This window comes from Xyrauchen texanus, chromosome 10 (genome assembly GCF_025860055.1).
Source record: "Xyrauchen texanus isolate HMW12.3.18 chromosome 10, RBS_HiC_50CHRs, whole genome shotgun sequence".
In the NCBI taxonomy this organism is placed as follows: Eukaryota; Metazoa; Chordata; class Actinopteri; order Cypriniformes; family Catostomidae; genus Xyrauchen; species Xyrauchen texanus.
Window position 1 is genome coordinate 20,760,303 of NC_068285.1, and position 20,127 is coordinate 20,780,429.

The 20,127-nt window shown below is 37.3% G+C and overlaps 1 protein-coding gene across 1 annotated transcript in view; it reads right to left on the minus strand.

Moving 5' to 3' along the window:
* The window catches only part of LOC127650535 (exostosin-1c-like), a 63,964-nt gene that overhangs the window by 13,090 nt on the left and 30,747 nt on the right, over window positions 1-20,127 (minus strand). Inside the window, 1 exon segment of the mRNA XM_052135999.1 lies at window positions 243-336. Coding sequence (XP_051991959.1) covers window positions 243-336 — 94 coding nt within the window.

The following is a 20,127-nucleotide window of genomic DNA, read 5'->3' on the forward strand; positions in this document are numbered from 1 at the left end:
CAGAGTCGAGGGCACCCTGTGCGAGTTTCCGGCCCTTTCACTCACAACGCTGGGACGTCCAAGAATATTTGCGCCTGGGACGTTTTTCCACTCCACAGCTAATGTGCTGTTTATCTGGGAGAATCCAAGACCTGACTGTTTTCATAATCCACCTTGTGCATCGCTAAAAGGTCCCGTCACTTGTGGAAGCATTCTTGACAGTTTTTAGTAGTTCAGAAAGAGGCACATTTTTTATTTCTTACCTGCAAAGACTCCAGGAAACGGAATGACCCCAAGCGCCGACCACGTGGAACAAGACAGAATGTGGAGTTGTGAAGGAGCTCTTGATAGTCAAATCTACAAAGGAAAACAAACAAAATGGGGTTAAAACTGGGCAAATGATGGAGTGGTTAGTGCACAAAATCAGACAGGGAGAACACCCTGGTGAAAAAAGAAACTGATTAATTAAACCAGCCTAAGCTGGCTTTTAGCTCTTAGCTGGTTTAAGCTGGTCTAGTTGTCCTTTCAGCATGACCAAGCTGACAAGTGCCCCAAACCCCTTTAAAACCAGCAATCCAGACCAGACTGGAAAGACCAGCAAACCATTTTAGGCTGGTTCAAGCTTTAATTTTGAGCAGGGGTGTGAATACAGGGTTTTGGAAATGACCTGATCCAAACTTGGGTCGTTCATACATAAGTAACACCATGCTGATTAAAAATAGTCAATTTCCATGTTATTCATTAACTATCTACATTTTAATAGCTGCTTTTTCCATTCTTGTATTCCCGTCAAAGAAATAAAATGATACTTCCACTATTTTCAGTTAAAGTCAGAGATGTGGTGTAACAGATAGTGCACATGCTCTGACATATTGAGTTGTAGAGTTCATGTGGGCAATGTGTGTTAAGATAATTTCCTGTTCCTTTTCTCGCTGTCTCATTAATAAAATTGGCAAAAGTAAAATAAAAAAGCCAACAAAATTCAGTTAAACTTTTACCACACTGCAAATATAAAAAAGAACCTTTTAAGTCCTGTTAAAGGGAAGTCTTAAAGGTCTTGGAGACCCACACTGGCACTGTTCACAATGCAGCCATGCTAGGAGAAGTGTTTGATCCAAGCAAGCCATCGTCTTTGCCTCGAGCTGTTGTCCCTGGCAACCATTTCTGGTTTCTAAGAATACATTGAATCCAGAAGCTTTGTGTGATTGCCACTGCTGGATGATAAGTGAGGGTGAAGGTGGGAAGAAAAAAAAAATAGTTCAACCCACAGTGTTAATGAGTATGGAAACTGGGTTTTGTACACCAGGTCTGATCCCAGATAGACGTTCTTTCAGCTCAGGACACAGCAAGCAGTGAGATGCCCTTTGCCCTGCATAGAAAATTCAACAAAACCCTGAGAAACATTTATTGATGGAGCCAAACATATTCAATGTTAACTGTCTGCTGTAGGTGTGAAAGTGAAAAAGTAAAAATTGTGTTGTTATCCCAACATGATTTGATAATGAGCATCTTGTGCTGCAATGAAAGCAAAAAAATCAGATATTTTGTAAAAAGGAGTTAACATGATCAATGTTAGTGACCTGAACATCTCAAAATGTTTTACTCATTTTTATTTCCAACCATTTCTGACCATTTCACCTAATGATTGTTGAGACTGCAAATTCAGGTGTAATTTGTTTAAACTATTGTGGTTAGTAGAACTTGAAGCTCCAGCTTTGTATATTCCCATTTTCAACAACTTGCAAAAATACCCACTGCTGTGCCAATAAACTTCTCATTGACACATACGCATTTGTTGCCTCTAATTCAAGTGCTTAAGCTGTGCTGTTTGCTGGATATCATTTGAGTCTCGTTTTCACTGCAAGACTCATTTTGCTTGGCTTCAGATTGTCCCTGTGTGGGTAGAGCCATTACCACCCTGAAAGAGCCCAATGTTCCCCCATCAGCCCAGCAGACCAAGTCCACGGTGCCTGGCTTGCAAAAAACCTCCAACAGAAGCACAAACGTGCTTGTATAAAAGCACCTCTATATCCATTTAGCAGGAGGCATGTGTATTTACCTGAGAGCCAGAGGAGTAAAAATCACTACCATTCATCTTTGCTCTCTTGGCACTCTCCTCAAAGCACTCTGAGAATGAATCCACAGTTTTCCTTGGCATACCTCTTTGAATATCAGTTTTTCCAACATGCAAGATCTTTGAGCATCTACATCGTATTTACACAAATAAAAAAAATTACATACAGTAGGGCACCTACAGTATATACTGTGGCAGTCCTAAATACAGTTGGACGTTCTGCAGATTCTTTTGGATTTATATTGTGGTAACACTGACTGATTGACTGTAGATTATCCAGTTTATTGCCACGGCTACAAGAGATATGTAACTAGCACAATTATGCAGGAAATCGGTTGTTTGACAACGGTCCATTGTAAAGTTGAGCGTTTTTCGAGATCCGACTCCTGGCGAGTCGACATATGAGCTGAAAGTGTCATAGAAGCACCACAAAAACGTGGTTGCTTTAGCAATTGCATTTTTCATCTCACATTTACTTTTATGACACAATTGGATAGGTTTAGGTTTAGGGTAGAGAGGTAGGTTTTGTTGATTTAAAACTCGATGGAGCATTAACCTTAAAAACCACATCTGTTTGAAAGAAAATGTGACTCGATTTAGTGCAACAAAAATATTTCACCTTTGTAATGACCCACATTATATTATTTAGCTAAATGTCTCCAGTCACGCCATTTAAGCATAAACTAAGATAGAAAAATTTGTGCTGATCTAAGCTGGTCTTTGCAGCAGGGAAGGATCTCTAATTGTGATAGCAGTCCAACAAAGTGTGCGTAACGGGTAGTTGTTTACTCTGCAATCATCAGAGCTCTTTGTACACTTAGGCCCTGTAGAGAGGCTGGATTGTTTGGAGAAGCTCTAATCTGCTCTTTTGTTTACTACCTGTTGAGAGATCTTCTCTTTATTAGCTAAATCATTAGTCATTTCTAAGGAAATGTTTCGGAGTAGCATATCGTATTTTACAAAAATAAAGTCACACCTGAATACAAATCACATTGGGTCAAAATTGTGTTGTTGAGAGAAAAAAAAACACAGATAGGTAGCATCTGTTTATAAGTATGAGCACAAAATGCATGAAGATTACATCTACTCAGTATATCAATGCGTATTTTAATCTGGAGTATTTACTCAACGTAATCATGTGCAACAGCTTTTAATTTTCTGCTTATGTTTCATATAAAAATAAATAAAAATGCAACAAATAAGCCACATCTGTTGTAACTCTATGATGTGCACAAATAAACAGCTTTTAGTCTGTGAGTTGTATTCTATTTGCTCATTAAAGGTGCAGTATGTAAGATTCAGAAACCCTTGTTATTATTGACACCTGTGGCCGTTAACTGAACTGCAGCCAGCTACCTGTTGCTTGTGCTCGCGCTTGTGCACACACTGCATAGTGACACGAGCGAACGAGCATCTACCAAAACAATGACGTAAGGTACAAAGAGACTGAATGTGATTCATCGGCATCATACTGACATATGCTGGTAGCATAATTCAAATTACACAGTTATGATTGTTTTACTACAAACTTAAAAAATGTATTATATTTGACTCTCCAGTGCTGAAACAGGGCTAAAACAAAGTGTGGATATAGGTCTGGCTATGCGAGACTGAAGTTTGAAGTAATCACTTTTCTTTGCATGATACAATGACTGCATTTATACGATATGTCGGCGTTTGCTAGCTAGTCAGCTTTATCAATAGTTGTTAGCTAAATTTGGTGTATGATGACAGTAGCTGTTTCTAAAATAGACTGCACATTATAAATATCATGACACAAATCAGTATTGATGTGATTCCATCACAACTGTCATTTTGATACATTGAAGTGCTATTGTTTTATAATAATAGATTGTATATATTTCCTGTATAACTAACTAACATTAATTTCATCTGTTATTGTAGTTTAGCTAAAATTACACAGATCAATCCTTACTTTGCAGTTATGTATGCTTACCTGTCCAGTAAGAAGAACGTCAGTTCAGATCCCCAAAACCGAAGGAAGGTCCCTCCAGGAATCAAATGCCCTGCTGATGTTCACTCTAGTTTTCGCTTGACCACGATCTCGTTCTCGCTTAGCCAGACGGGATTCTGTAGATAAATGTTTTTTTTTTTGGCTTACTCTGAGTTTGTGTAGGAGTCAGTGTTGTGCTGGTAGCCATTTGATGGATTCCATCTCTAAGATAACGTTACTTAGTGTTGCAATATGGTGTCACTGTTGAATAGTGGAAGAGAAGCACTGAGGCAAGGCTCTCGGGAGCGTGCATAAACGTCACAGCCTTTGGATTTTCACGACAAAAGTGACCTGCTCCCTTCCCATGAAAATCAGCCTACAGGCAACCTAGGAAGTCCGGGAAGGGCTAATTTTACAAGCTCTTGCGTTACAAGCCGTTCACACATTGACAAAAACAGGTGAATATTACATGAGAATTGAGAATGAGAATTGTTGAAATGATTGCATCATTTATATGTGTAATGTTTCCATCTGAAAGGACTAAATAGTAAATGAAACAAATGACAATAAAATGCAAAGTAATCTCTTCAGTAATCAAAACACTGTACTTATTCAAGCAAATCTTGCTAGAGGCGGCAAAATAATTCCAGTCGGTTTTTCTGATCACTGTTCAGTTATTTGTAATACTTCAAAAAGTCAAAAAATGCTTATTGTCATTTTAATACATCACTTTTAAGTTTAAGTTTATTGAATTCTAATGACCAATTATTTAAATTGTAACTGTAAATTATTGGATTTGAGTGGAATATTGCTTTTATGAATTGTGTGTACTTGTTTGAATTTTGAATCAGTCTGAATAGGATCATTTTCATTAATGAATTCAGATCCAACACAATGAGATTGTTTGTTAAAGACATAGATCACAAAGCAATTTCCACAAGCACGGTCTCTGAGTCTGACTGTGTGTGTAAGTGTGTTTGGGTGCTCCTGCTAAGTAAATTTAGGCACAGTTAAACATAGATGCCTGAAGGTAAGTGTCAGCTGTAATCTATGGTCATGCGTGGCACTCACTGTGTGCATGTGTGTTTGTGTATGTGCACAGGCATATGCTCACTACAGCATGACCTGCAGACGCTTTGCAGACATACTTTCAATATCTACCCTCTCCTGGAAAAAATTTTGTAAGATATTTCAAATGAAATATGGAGGAAATCCTTGTAGGAGGCAAAGAGGATATAATCGAGCAAAGTCTTGCCAAAGACATCCTGGTTAAACTGTTCCATATCTCTTTCCATATACCTCTCACTTTTTCTCCTTCATTTGCTCTATTTTTCAAATGTACTTTTTCAGGGTGCTACATCCTGTCAGGTTTGCTGGTCCCAATGCAGAGTGTTCAACATAAATTAAGTCTATCTCTCTAACCTACATACTAGCCAAATACTGCACAGTATATGCTGTTTATGGCCTACTATAAATAACACATTATGCATTGTTTTACAACAGCAGAATCCTACATTGTTTTTGCAATGACCTCACTATGTTTTTTACATGACTTGGTGGCATCCAGTTATCATATTGGATCATCTTTTTTTGAGTTTTAAATCCATTTTAGTGTAAACATTTGGCAGTCGAATTACTGGAAATAATGAGTCAACCTACAGTACTTCTGGTTAATTCATAACCCTAGAAAGTCAAGTCGATCTGTCAATCTGTCTCTCTGTCTGTCTTAGTAAATCACTTTCACTTCCTCTCTCCCTCTCTTCCACACACCCTCTGTCTAGATCTCGGTGTTTGCAGGATTAGATGTTTAATCTGGCTTGTGTTGACTATGCGCATGTATCAGCATACAATGCAGTTCAGGGGCAAAACCATTACATTAAAGAGAGAGAGAGAGAGAGAGAGAGAGTGAGAGAGAGAGAGTGAGAGAGAGAGAAAGTCATTAGCGTCAGGGGAAATACTGTATCTCCCAAGAAGAGCTTTCGCTTTTGAGTTTAAAACCGCTTCCAGTTTGTCTAGACACTTTCTAGCAAATCTCACTGATCTTATACCCAGATGTAAAGCTACAGCTTCTTTTAGTCAAGGTCCTGCTTTTTCAAAAATATCTTTCAATTGTAGTAATTTCTTTGACAAAATATTTAAGCCCTGGAATGTCATCTACTGACACATAGAGGTGACTTGCAAAACCACAGGATCCTCAAGCAACCAAAAAAGTGATGTAGCTGACTCTATCCACTGATGCTTAAAAAGTCTCCACACTTTAAAAAGACTTTGATTAAAAGAAGGTAATCCAGTAAAATCCAGAAAAGTATGATCCATTAAAAACAGTGCAGCATGTACAATGCTCACCCCACGTACAATGCTTTGTGCTAGTGGTTTCCACACTAGACATTGAGGTCTCATCAGTAATCTCTAAATGAACTGTAAACGATAAATTGCTCCTCTGCTGACAAGATTAACCAGACCTTGACCCCCCCTCATCTCATGGCAGGAAAAGAACACTTTGAGAGATCCAGTGCAAATTGTCCCAGAAAAAATTAACCATCTCTCCTTGAAGCTTTAAAAGCTGTAAAAGTCCAACAGGCGAATCTACACAAGCGAGTTTATGCCATAGAGAGGATCACACCGGGCTGTTGATTATAAGTGTGCGATCTCTATAAAACAGTTGGGGAAGTAGCCATTTCCATTTTTGTAAACGTCCTCACTTTTCCCCCAGTTGACTTATACAGAAGAAATTATTTTTAACTCATTAACAATAAGCTCCAATTTTTTAACATTGCCAGATCCAGATATAAAAACAATTACATCGTCAGCATAAGCAGAAAGGTATATAGAAACATTAAAGTGTGGCATAGTAAACCCAATTAACTCAGTTCTTAATTCCTAAAGTAGTGGTTCAATAGCTAGGGAGTATAACATTCCTGACAGAGCACATCCATGTCTAACTCCCATCTGAATTTCAAAAGGAGCACCCAAACCACCACTGACTTTAGTACACTCTCAATATTATGATACATGGTCTAAATCATGCTTATAAAGCTCTGACTGAAACCAAAAGTTTCTAAATCATTTTGCAAGTATTTGTGTTCTACACGGTTAAAGGCTTTTTCCTGGTCTAACGAAATCAGACCACATTCAATACCTGATAACCTTGCCACATCTAGAACATCTCTAACCAATGACATATTATCGAAGATTGACCTATTGTGTATACAATAATTCTGATCAGAATGTATTACTTGACTCAGTACTTTGCTTAACCTTGTAGCTGTAGCCTTCAATAATATTTAATAATCTGCACACAAAAGAGATATCGGTCTCCATTTACTTATGTTTTGGATAACAGAGTGATGACGGCTCTTCTATAGCTTAGTGTTAGCCTTTGTTCAAACTGTCATTAAGAACCATAAGGAGATCTTCACCAATCACTGGCCAGAATGTTTTGTATTCAAATCAACAGGTAGCCCATCAGTGCCAGGAGTCTTCCCATTATCCATACCAATCAGAGACTGTTTAAGCATAGTATTAGACTCCTCATCTACCTTTGGGAGATCATTAAAAATGTAGAGTCCTCATTTTCTCTTTGAGACAGTTCACATTTATATAAATCTGAGTAGAATTCAACAGCATGTTTGTGTATTTCACTAGGCTCAGTAAGCTATTTTCTTGCGTCGGAGCGTAATGAGTGAATGATACAACTTTGACTGTTTTTTTTCTAAATTGAAACTAAATTTAGATGTTGCATCCATTTGTGTGATACTTTGAAAGCATGAACAAATTAGCACCCCTTGTGCGTTCACACCATATAAGTCTGCAAGTAACTCTTTTTTGGATTTACTGCTTTCAAAACATTAACTGTAGAAAGTGTTGTACTCGAAAGCACCATTCAAATTCTAAAATATCTCATATTAAATTATGTTTTAAAGAAACAAACATAAATAAATGAAACAGTCAGAAAAGCAAAGACTTCTGCCAGAAAAATACAATTACACCATATCTTGTTTTCATCTTTAAGGATTTGCTTTTTAAGTTAACTCAAAATTGTCCTTTTGTAAAAAATTTTAAACTTCTTCAACGACAAAGGCACCTTCTTTAATTAAAAACTTGCGTCATTAATGAAATTTGAAAGGTCAGGGAAGTAACCCTCAACCTGAACTCCAGGTAGCCCTTTAGTCTCTTTCAAATTTGCTATACTTTGTATACTGCCATCTGGTTTTCATTTTCATTTAGTGATGAAAGATATGAAGAGTCAGAAGTATTGGAATCCGTAGAATCGCCATCATTGTCTGAGACTAAATTTTCAGACTTTTATTCTTAATCTCACCTTGTTCTCACAAATGTTTTTCCTTTTAGTGGGGACTTTGAAGATTGATTCTGTCTCCATCTCCAATTCAACATCACCATCAGTCCTGTTTATCAGTTGTTGGCATGTTATCTGTAGTTACAGTGATGTCACTGCTTATATTAGATGACTCAAAAACCATGGGTTCAGCTACAGTGAAAATACCTGCAGTTATCTCAGCCACAGTGGGTTTATTTGATTTATCCTCAACCGGCACACCAGTAACTGACTGATCAGTAGCAGAGGCAGCAGCATCCTCTGTGACAGCCTCAGTGAGATTATTCTGAGAGTTTGTCTGAACAGTAGCATTTTCATAAATTTTTTCAAGAAAAGCACATATCAGATTTTGCCACAGCCAAAGCATTTCATTATAATTTCAGACGTAGCATAAACTGTATAGTCAAAGCCCTCGACTTTAACATTAAAGGACAGGTTAAGCTTGTCAGCATTGTTTTTCAGAATCATATAGACACTACATGTTTCAGCAAGGGTGATTTGCAGCCAAGAGCAATTTTCCTAATGGGAGAGACTATCTTACCAAAGGAAGACAATTATCAGAAACAAATGGAGGGAGATTTGACAGAATACATTTTCTTGAAGGGCTATTAAGAGGGAGTACAGGTGTAAGCACATCATTCATTACAACTTCCATTTGAACAACCTCATTAGCTTTTTCATTTGAATTTAAAAAGAGAACAATTGCGTTGTTCATCCTAGATACGGAAACAATGGAGTTATAACCCACCACATTACCAACCACTAAAACACATGCCTCAACACTGGTTTTATAAAACATTTTAATCACATGACGCCGAATTAGAATCACAACTCATAACACATGGAGCAGCCATGCTTCCTGTGAAACCCAGAACTTTCTCCAAAGAAAAAAATATAAAATATATATTTTGAATTACACACACAAAAAACATAAAAACAACAATACAATAACACAGAAAGTTAGAAAGAATGTGCACAGAGTGAGAGAGAGAGAGAGAGAGAGAGAGAGAGAGAATGAGAGAGAGAGAGAGAGAGAGAGAGAGAGAGAGAGAGAGAGAGGGAGGGGGCCCAGGTGGTTGAGGCGGAGGGATATTTTAGATCTCCGTTAAAAAAAATGTAAAAGCCATAATTTTCAATAAACTGCAAGTACTAAATCCAAGAACACATGTAGGACATTTTAAATACCTACAAGCTTGTATTTTGACAAGAGCTGTTACCGTGACATTCTGGTCTGAAATTAAGCTCAGTGGATTTTCAAAGCTGACAGTTTTCTCAGTGATTTTCTTTTAGGCAGTATTATAAGTCCCACTGTTTAAGCGTGATTACACAGGAGACCAAAATAAAAGCACTTAGCCACAATGGAAATGTATAAGGGCACTAACTGGGTGTGCCTCGAAAGGCTATTTCTGGTTCTGTGGCCCTACAATCTGTTATTATCAGATCCCAATGTAGTGTGGACCATTGTGACCAAATGTTACTCAATTTACATCACCTTACACACTTTAAGTCACACTCCTTCGTTTGAAAGAGAGAGAACAAGAGAGTTAGCAGCACAGCATGTCTCTGCCTTCTTCCTATATCTCTGGTATTACTATAGATAAAATGTACGTTTACAAACACTTTAGGCACCCTAAAAATAGAGCTGTTTTAGATTAAAGCTTCATACAAATTGACCAGAAAATGGCTCCAGGGAGGGAGATGAAACACCAGGAATGGCCCTTCTGAAGATTTCCATCACTTTTGTGGATCAGAACATCATCTATGGAGCCTGCATGAGCTGTTTTTATAGGTTTAATAAAAGAGTGTTAGTTGAGCAAGTTTTGAATTTATGACTTTTCCAACATGATTACACAGGAAATCAACATGCTGCTTCCGAATTTTCAAATACCCTGAAATTGCCCCAACCTCTCCAATAACTGACAAGCACTATCCGCATCAGATATTTTGCATAAATTCAAAGATATTCACCTTTCCCTGTGCCACTTCAAGCAATCAATCAATTGCGCAAGCAATCTTTGCAACATGATTTTGCACTTATGCACTAAAATTACATTTTTCTCCACTGATGATTAGGTTTGGGTTGGGTGTTTCAGTTGGTGAGTAGGGTTAGTAAAATATTCATTACTGTTGACTGTATCATGTCATTTACAACTAAAAATACAACTCGCTTTTGGCACACCCATGTGGACAATTCACCTCAAAAACAGCGATTTTCAGTAAGCACAGACCGACAGCCGCTGCTGTCACGAAGAAGCACTATAAAATGTAATTGCCGGTATATAACAGGAGATGAAGGAAAAAACAACAGCAGTAGATATGCACGTCAAGAGTGGGTGTGTGAGGAGGTCAGGAGATGCTTGCATTTGTATAATTTGAGTCTGAAGGAATATAAAGACATCTTTATGGGTCTAAACTCCTGAAGAGAAATAGTCCGGCATCTTACAGCAGTAGTAGCATGCATGCGCTAACCGTCTGTCAGATGGAGTATCCTTTGAAAGGCTCTCAGACGCTGAGCGTTTTAGTCAAAATATAAGTATACTTTGGGCTTAAAGCTAAAATCCTTGAATTGCCCCTCAGTGGAATTCAAGCTGAAACTATCCACTTACAGAAAAGTAGTAGAAGGAAAGAGGGATAGAAAGATGGGATATTGGGATGAGAGGAAAAGAAAATGTGTGTGAGAGAAGGAAAACAGAGGACCAATGAAAATCTCATTAAAAGAAATATCTTATATCAGTAATTATATCCCTAGCCTGTAAAATGCGCAAACATACACATAATCATTCACTCTTTCTGTTTTGGTTCCTCACATCTTACTCCTTCAGTTGAAAACTTTTCAACAACTTTGGATAGCGCTATGTAACGGTAAGAACCAAACATTGTTAAAAATAATGGGAAATCCTTATGACGTTTTTAGTATTTCATAAATTCTCACAATGTAAAGAGAAAACGTTTTTAGTGCATTATTGTAGGTACGTCATTTATACTATGTCAAATTTTTAAGACGTTGCCAAATTAAGTTTTCACATTTTCAGGAATATTAGGCTAACTTTTAACTAATGTTCTTCTCAAATTAAGGAAACTGGATATTTTCACGTTAACACAACCACAATATAATGTTTGGAAGCCGTTCTCCCTTTCTCTCTCTCAGTCTGTGTAATTTTTGTTTCTGCTGCACCAAATCCTGAATATTTTGGTTTGTGTGTGAGTGAGTGCCCACACAGATGTTTTAATCTGATTGTACATCTGACTGAGGTTCTTTTTTACTACAAAACAGCATGATAAGCCTATCTCTTCTTACGTTCTGTCTGTCACTCTCTCACACAAACACACACACTCCAGACAGATTTGGCAAGAGTCCCAGAGCCCTGTGTGAACACAGACCTTTCACCCCTACTGCTTTATGAGTCATACAGCAATGCAGTGACACTGAGATCAGTCATATTAGCTCCTGCTTCTAACACCTTCATCTGTTATCAGCCTGCAGCACACATTTACACCACCACTTTTGGCTCCTGTTCACTGCGTGTGTTTTAAAGGGGTCATATTGTGGGAAACAGGATTTTCTTTTGCTACATTCTCTAACGATCACAAAGCAAAGCTCCCTCAGCAGTCCACCTCAGGACAGATCACTTGCAGAAAACAAAGCTGCAAAAATGGCTAGCTGATATTGAGAAACAGGTCATTGAAAAATCATCATGGTACTAGTATCACAGTCATGAGCACATTTATATTTGAACACCCACATTTACATATCAATGTCTGTTATAAATGCTGTTACTTATTTCACATGTGAAAATTATAGCCAATCATAAAAGAGGTAATTTACTTACAGATGTCTTAAAGTTACAGTAGCAAAAATAAACAGGTTGGTTTATTTTTAAGTTTTAGAAAGATTGTGAAATATAATTGTGGAAAATAGTTAATTATTAGAGGAAACGAAAATGTAGAATATGGGCGCTTTATACATTATTGCATTTGAATAAGTTTGCAATTGTTTATCACCGATCTAATGTCATTTCTTGACAACAATGCCACCAAAAATGCCATTGTAATGAATTATTTTTTCTTCTTCTTTGTAACATCGGGTACAGTTCTCCATATTCGATTCTAATCATCATTATACATATTGTGGCATACAATTTGTATTAATGATTTGATCAATTCAGTCAAAGTCAACAGTTGAGACAAAATGTCCCTTAAAATCCAGAAACATCACCACTTAATAAAAATAGTTAATTTCTGACACTGATAAAGGCTCTTTTTTATGAACTCCTTCCTTCCTCTTTCTCTGTAAAACATTTAGTTTATTTTATGCTTCGTTTATGCTCCCCATACACACTCTTGATACAAACCAATTCATGTTACCAAACAACATAATAAAAATGATACATGGTCAGTGACATTTTTGTGAAACAGACCCCTCTTTGATGTGAAATGTGCAGAATACAAACACAATGGTGTGTGTTTATATTACAGTACATACAATATGATGGGCTCAAACAGACTGAATCATTAAGGTTTACAGTATTTAGACATCAGATCACACGCACAGTGGCAAAGAGAGCATTTCTGCCAATGCAAGTTTGGAAAAACAGAGAATGAGATGCAAAGGAAAATAAAACTTAGACATAGAGGCAAAAAGCCTGTTCCTGAAGACTGAGGAAAGAGAGAAAGATTTGGGGAAAAAATAAGCAGAGACAAAGAGAGGGATAGAGGGAGAGTAGAGTGCAGAGATGTTTCGGTTCTTACTGGTTAAAAAAAAAAATCACTGTTGAATTATTTATTGTAAATTTACACATCAATGACCATCTGTGTGTCTCTCTTTCTTCTTCCATATTGCTCTTTTTTCACATGAAATTGATGTTGGTTTTCAAATCTGTTTTCAGAGGGGCTGAGTGTGTGCCTGAGAATGGTCTTACTCTGTGTGTGCATGTGTGGTTATATGGCTGTGTGAGTGTGTAAGAGTGTCTGCTGTGTGTATAGAGAGAGCATATACCGTATATAATTTCTCAGTATTTAGTAGTCTCCCTTTTGCTTTAATGACAGCATCCACTTAAACTGGCATTTTCCCCATAAGTTTGTGTAAAATCTGATGATCCATGTTATCTCAGAATGATTAGAAAATGTTCCAGAGATCATCTTGCGTGTTTCAAAGGAAGCAACGACATCTGACCTTCTGTACAGAGGATGTCACAAATTTGCTTATTTGAATAGTGACCTAGAAATAGTGCAGAATCTTAAATATTTAATCTTTATTTTAAATCAAAAGTTGAATTTGTTATACGTTTTACAAAATCCTAAACACTTTCTTTATTTTCAGGTTTAAATAAGATGTTGAATCCCAGATTTTCAATATAGACTTTTAAAACACTAGATCTGCATCAAAAGAATGGCAAATAACAAAGCTAGACAAACTGTTCTTTCATTCCTCAGATTTGGCCCGGCCGAGCCGCGTACTCCATTAAAAAGACACTCACCCCTTACAACCTGCAGCGTGCATTGCAAAACAAACACTTTTTCTCTCATTACATGGTCTTACAACTCACTCCATTCCCCGATAATACGTCAGTTAATCCATCTTTCATCTTTCAAACACCTGAAATATTCATTTAACTGTTTTTGAGGCTTATACAAACAGACGCAGACATTTTTCGATTGTAGCAGCTGAGCTAACATGAGAGCTCCTCTCCCATACACAGGTGTATGTAGAACAAAGAGAGAATCAGCTGTTCTTTCTTGTCTTGCCCTCCTCTTGAGCTTCCCTTTTTCCATCTCAGTCTGCTTCTGTTTTCTCTTTTATTCTGTTGATCTTTGCCGTGCCTCTTTTGGCACGTGACTGCGTTTTAATATATCCCGATGGATTTAGCGTTTGTTTCGCTTTACTTATGGCCATTTTGCAGCATAATTCATGTTTATTTTCTGTAATCCCTAAATAAAACATCACAATAGGTGAAATAAGTAAGATCAGAAAGAATTTGAGAGAAGCAGAGATGATGTTTGGTTGAAGGATAAATGCATATCATCTGTCTCAGATGTCAAGAGAAAGAGGAGGAATGAGAGATTAAATATCCTGTTCTCAGAAGTAACAAGTAATTCAAAATACTGCTTGTGTTTTATGGGTCTGACACAGCTAAATCCTGTTCCTTAATCATTGCATACACACTCACACTCACCCTTTGTGACACTGTTGCCTGTGTTATTTTAGCCTGTTCCTGGTAAAGCGTAATTTATTTGCACTCATGTCTGTGCTGGTTTAGCCAGGAAGGAAGGAATATCACGCAATGGTGCAAATGCACCCCTATCATCTGTGCTGAATAGCACAGTTCCTATCTCACAGGTCGGTTCTGAGTGAGCATCTGAGGATGTAGCACATCACTGTAATATAGACTACAGTGTACTTCTGAATATATTCCAAGTTATAATGCTCTTCTCCATCATTTAATCATTACTACTATCATGATCTATAGAAAATTTACACAAAAATGTATTTTGAATAAAATTCAGTTTACTGCCTGCTCTCCTCAGACAGTAATTGTGTGCAAGACAATTGGAGCAAAGCAAATAGCACAGAGTTTGGTGAATCTATAATGAGTCTACTTTACATATAAAGGATGCAGTGCTATTTCAGTGCTGATTAAACAAGATTGCATGTGGTAAGTAAATATTATCCAGCTTTTGGTGCTAAAATATAATGTGCAAATGTGCCGCAACCATTTAGTGAATTCACCCCTGAGTTTAAATGAAATGTGCTGCACCGTATTTATAGAAATAGTTTAACCAAAAATTTAAATATGTAATTATTTATGTCAATGGGTTTGATTTAGGTTGACATAGCCACCATATTTGATTTACTGAGTTTATTATTAAGTTGATTTGGTGGTATATAAAACAGCATATGCATGTGTCTGGATAACAGTGGTGGAGCAATGCAGTACAATTCCAATAGAGTATGGCAGATCACTGTGTAGTCTAATGCATCCTGCAAAACCTTCAATTCAGAAGCAGTCTGCAAGATGCTCCGTAAAAAAACACATTGATTTTTCGGTGTGCTTGCACCATTACCTTATTCCTATTTGCATATGGTGCAATTACCCATTACCTTTCTGCATAATTATTATAGGGAATTGGATGCGAAAACAACACAGCGAGAGTGTGCAAATAATCAACCCCAATAGATTGCAGGTTTGAAGCAAATAAACAGTATTTGCCAGAGAAGTTTTTTTTATGCTGCTCTTGCAATAAGATGTTAACTGGCGACTATCTTATGATTAAATCTATGAAATATGTATGCTATCCTCACAAGAATCCCATTCATTTCTCTCAGTGGATTATTGAGTTCCTGCTTGAGTAATCACGCTGACCCCCACAGCTCCAGGATATTACTGTAATAGTACAGCCTGGCAGGATATGTTCCTTTTTTAGGTCATGTGACAAATCTGTGGTCCTGTAGACTTTAGATCATGGTTGTGGAAATCTCCCTAAAACACTAATGGTGATTTGTTCCTCGCAGCAGTTTTTGCCACAGCTGTTGGGTGGAATGCAGTGCAGAAAGACAGTGTGTAGAAGTGTGTGACACCTGTGAAAACATATTGAACTGATAAATAATTCTATTAGAGGTCAAAATAAGGAGAAGTGAGTGTGCTTGGATGTCGTTTATTGCTTTGGAGAAAGAATGCCTGACAGCAATGTGATCTCACACCAAACATCATCTTGACTGTCATCTATCAACCATTATTTGTTGTACATATGCACTCACATGTTGTCTCCAATAAGAATGTAAAGAATTCTCTTTCATTATATATGAGGCAGATGTTGAATCTGACCCTCTGGCTGGACTCAATTGGAGAGAAGCAGGAGGACATTGTTTACCAGCCACACAAAAATCCAGAACAAGTGTAATGAAAAATTACTATTACAATAAAAAAAAAAAAAACATTTCTTAAACTACTTCAAAGAGTTCTCATCAAAAAATGTGCAGCAATGACAGCTTTGCAGATTCTTGGCACTCTAGCTGTCAGTTTGTCCAGATACTCAGGTGACCTTTCACCCCACACTTCCTGTAGCACTTGCCATAGATGTGGCTATACTGTCGGACAATTCTCACACACCTTACAGTGTGGCTTTTAAAAGTGGCTTTTTCTTTGTAATTCTTCCCATAAGGCCTGCACCCCTGAGTCTTCTCTTTACTGTTACATGAAACTAGTGTTAAGTGGGTAGAATTCAATGAAGCTGTCATCTGAGGACATGTGAGGCATCTACAGTCAGGTCCATAAATATTGGGACATCGACACAATTCTAATCTTTTTGGCTCTATACACCACCACAATGGATTTGAAACGAAACGAACAAGATGTGCTTTAACTGCAGACTTTCAGCTTTAATTTGAGGGTATTTACATCCAAATTAGGTGAACGGTGTAGGAATTACAACAGTTTGTATATGTGCCTCCCCCTTTTTAAGGGACCAAAAGTAATGGGACAGATTAACAATCATAAATCAAACTTTCACTTTTTAATACTTGGTTGCAAATCCTTTGCAGTCAATTACAGCCTGAAGTCTGGAACGCATAGACATCACCAGATGCTGGGTTTCATCCCTGGTGATGCTTTGCCAGGCCTCTACTGCAACTGTCTTCAGTTCCTGCTTCTTCTTGGGGCATTTTCCCTTCAGTTTTGTCTTCAGCAAGTGAAATGCATGCTCAGTCGGATTCAGGTCAGGTGATTGACTTGGCCATTGCATAACATTCTTTCCCTTAAAAAACTCTTTGGTTGCTTTCGCAGTATGCTTCGGGTCATTGTCCATCTGTACTGTGAAGCGCCGTCCAATGAGTTCTGAAGCATTTGGCTGAATATGAGCACATAATATTGCCCGAAACACTTCAGAATTCATCCTGCTGCTTTTGTCAGCAGTCACATCACCAATAAATACAAGAGAACCAGTTCCATTGGCAGCCATACATGCCCACGCCATGACACTACCACCACTATGCTTCACTGATGAGGTGGTATGCTTTGAATCATGAGCAGTTCCTTTCCTTCTATATACCCTTCTCTTCCCATCACTCTGGTACAAGTTGATCTTTGTCTCATCTGTCCATAGGATGTTGTTCCAGAACTGTGAAGGCTTTTTTAGATGTTGTTTGGCAAACTCTAATCTGGCCTTCCTGTTTTTGAGGCTCACCAATGGTTTACATCTTGGAGAGTGTTCTTGATCTGGCCACCAACTGTTGTGAAGGGTGTTTTCTTCACCAGGGAAAGAATTCTTCGGTCATCCACCACAGTTGTTTTCCGTGGTCTTCCGGGTCTTTTGGTGTTGCTGAGCTCACCGGTGCGTTCTTTCTTTTTAAGAATGTTCCAAACAGTTGATTTGGCCACACCTAATGTTTTTGCTATCTCTCTGATGAGTTTGTTTTGATTTTTCAGCCTAATGATGGCTTGCTTCACTGATAGTGACAGCTCTTTGTATCTCATATTGAGAGTTGACAGCAACAGATTCCAAATGCAAATAGCACACTTGAAATGAACTCTGGACCTTTTATCTGCTCCTTGTAAATGGGATAATGAGGGAATAACATACACCTGGCCATGGAACAGCTGAGCAGCCAATTGTCCCATTACTTTTGGTCCCTTAAAAAGTGGGAGGCACATATACAAACTGTTGTAATTCCTACACCGTTCACCTGATTGGGATGTAAATACCCTCAAATTAAAGCTGAAAGTCTGCAGTTAAAGCACATCTTGTTCGTTTAATTTCAAATCCATTGTGGTGGTGTATAGAGCCAAAAAGATTAGAATTGTGTCGATGTCCCAATATTTATGGACCTGACTGTAAGTGTATGTGTTTATCTTATTTTTTAAACTTGTTTTAAGTGCAATGTAAAAGTTTCTTTGCATGAGCTTCTGGTCTCCCATATTTGGCTGTGTGAACGGAAGTGAAATGAGTGCAAAGTGTAGTGTGACTGAGGCTTAAGGCAAAATACACTTGTATTTTTGTAACAAGTAAAAAAAAGACAAATTAACAAAACTAATAGAAACATTTATTTCAAATGCAAAGCTCAGGCTACGAATTCACACACTTCTACTTTGCACTATCAGTGTGTTTCGCTGGTGGTGGGAAAGTTCATGTGTTAACATTAAGAGGTAGTATCAGGGCTGGACATTGTGAATTTAACCCCTATGTTGTGTTCTGGTCATTTTGACCCGTACAATCTTTTTTTTTTTTTTTTTAATTTTTATGAAATATTGTATAAAAAAATAAAAAAAATTGGACCATTTTATTTAAATTTTTTATTTCACTTATTCTTAGCAGGTAATGTATTGTTTAAGGTATTACATTGTAAAAATTGTCAAAAAATGTGCAGATACTTCACAGTGTACAGATGACCATTTTTTATAGACAGTGACAGCCAACAACTGCATATGTTGTGCCTGAAATACATTTTTACACTAAGCAACACTTAAATGGTTGTTGTTGTCCTCTGGTTTGCTCGTTTTGGCAGTTTTTACTTGGTGTCTGGAGACCAGAAATACAAAACAGGCACTTAGAATCATCATGACACACACACCAACGTGGTTGGTCAGGAAAACTGTAGATAGTCAAAACAATCAATAAATAATGCTATTTTAGTTCCAAAAAGTACAAAACCTGTTTGAATTACTTGAACTCAAGTTAACAAAAAGATCAAATTAAATATCTTGTGAAAATATATTCATAATGAGAGATTTTAATGGGTCTGTCATTTTTGACAGGGAACACAACTAGTGTGACTTTCTACCATTTTTATTTATTTATTAAATTTTTCTTACAAAATTAGTTAAAAAAAGAGTTAAAAAATTATTTTCTGGTTAAATGTTAAATTGTGGTAAACAGGACAATCAATTGTATGTATGATATAGTGTTGTCACGGTCCCAACACTTCTGAAGTCGATACCAATACCAGTAAAACTTCACGGTTCTCGATAACAATTTTGACAGCAAAAATATGCTAATATGATAATGTGCTATTGAACACATAAGTTTAGTTTACATGTTCTGTGTGCTTCACAGTGGATTAATGCTCTGCTTTGTCAACCCCAGAGTTTGAGCGGTCAGATTTATACATTCATATAAAGTACGCAGCTCATCCACACTAAGATTACAGCCTTCAGGTAGGACGTCACTTGGATTAATTGTTCATTTCAGTTTAAAAGGAGAAACAGAGCAGGCATTCAAAATAAGCCTGTGAGCATTTTAAAGCTGTCGTGTGTCAGTCATATTGCGTGCTGTTACCGGACAGAGTCAGTACTCGGTACTACTGGTACTGCAGAAACACTGGTATCATTAAATCTTTTTTTATTTTAGCACCAAAGTACCTGTACTTCTGACAACACTAGTATTATATTTAATATAGTAAAAATTTCCATTAAAAACACTATTTTAATTCAAACAATTAGTTGCATTTGCTCAGGTAATTTAGGCCTATTGCCAATAAATTCCAAAATGTGGTAGACATGATTCCCATGATTCCCAATATTGCACACATATACCGTAATTTCCGGACTACAAGCCGCAACTTTTTTCCCACGCTTTGAACCTCGCGGCTTATACAATGACGCGGCTAATATATGGATTTTTCCTGCTTTCAAATTTTATATATATATATATATATAAAAAAAAAAACATTCTGTGACGTGCTCAGTTTTTTGGCGTGAAGCTTTCATTAGACCAATGAAATTGTCGAACGGGTTAAGGTCAAAACAACTTTTTTGTTTACTGTTTAGATTAAATCGATTAGCTCAAACTTCC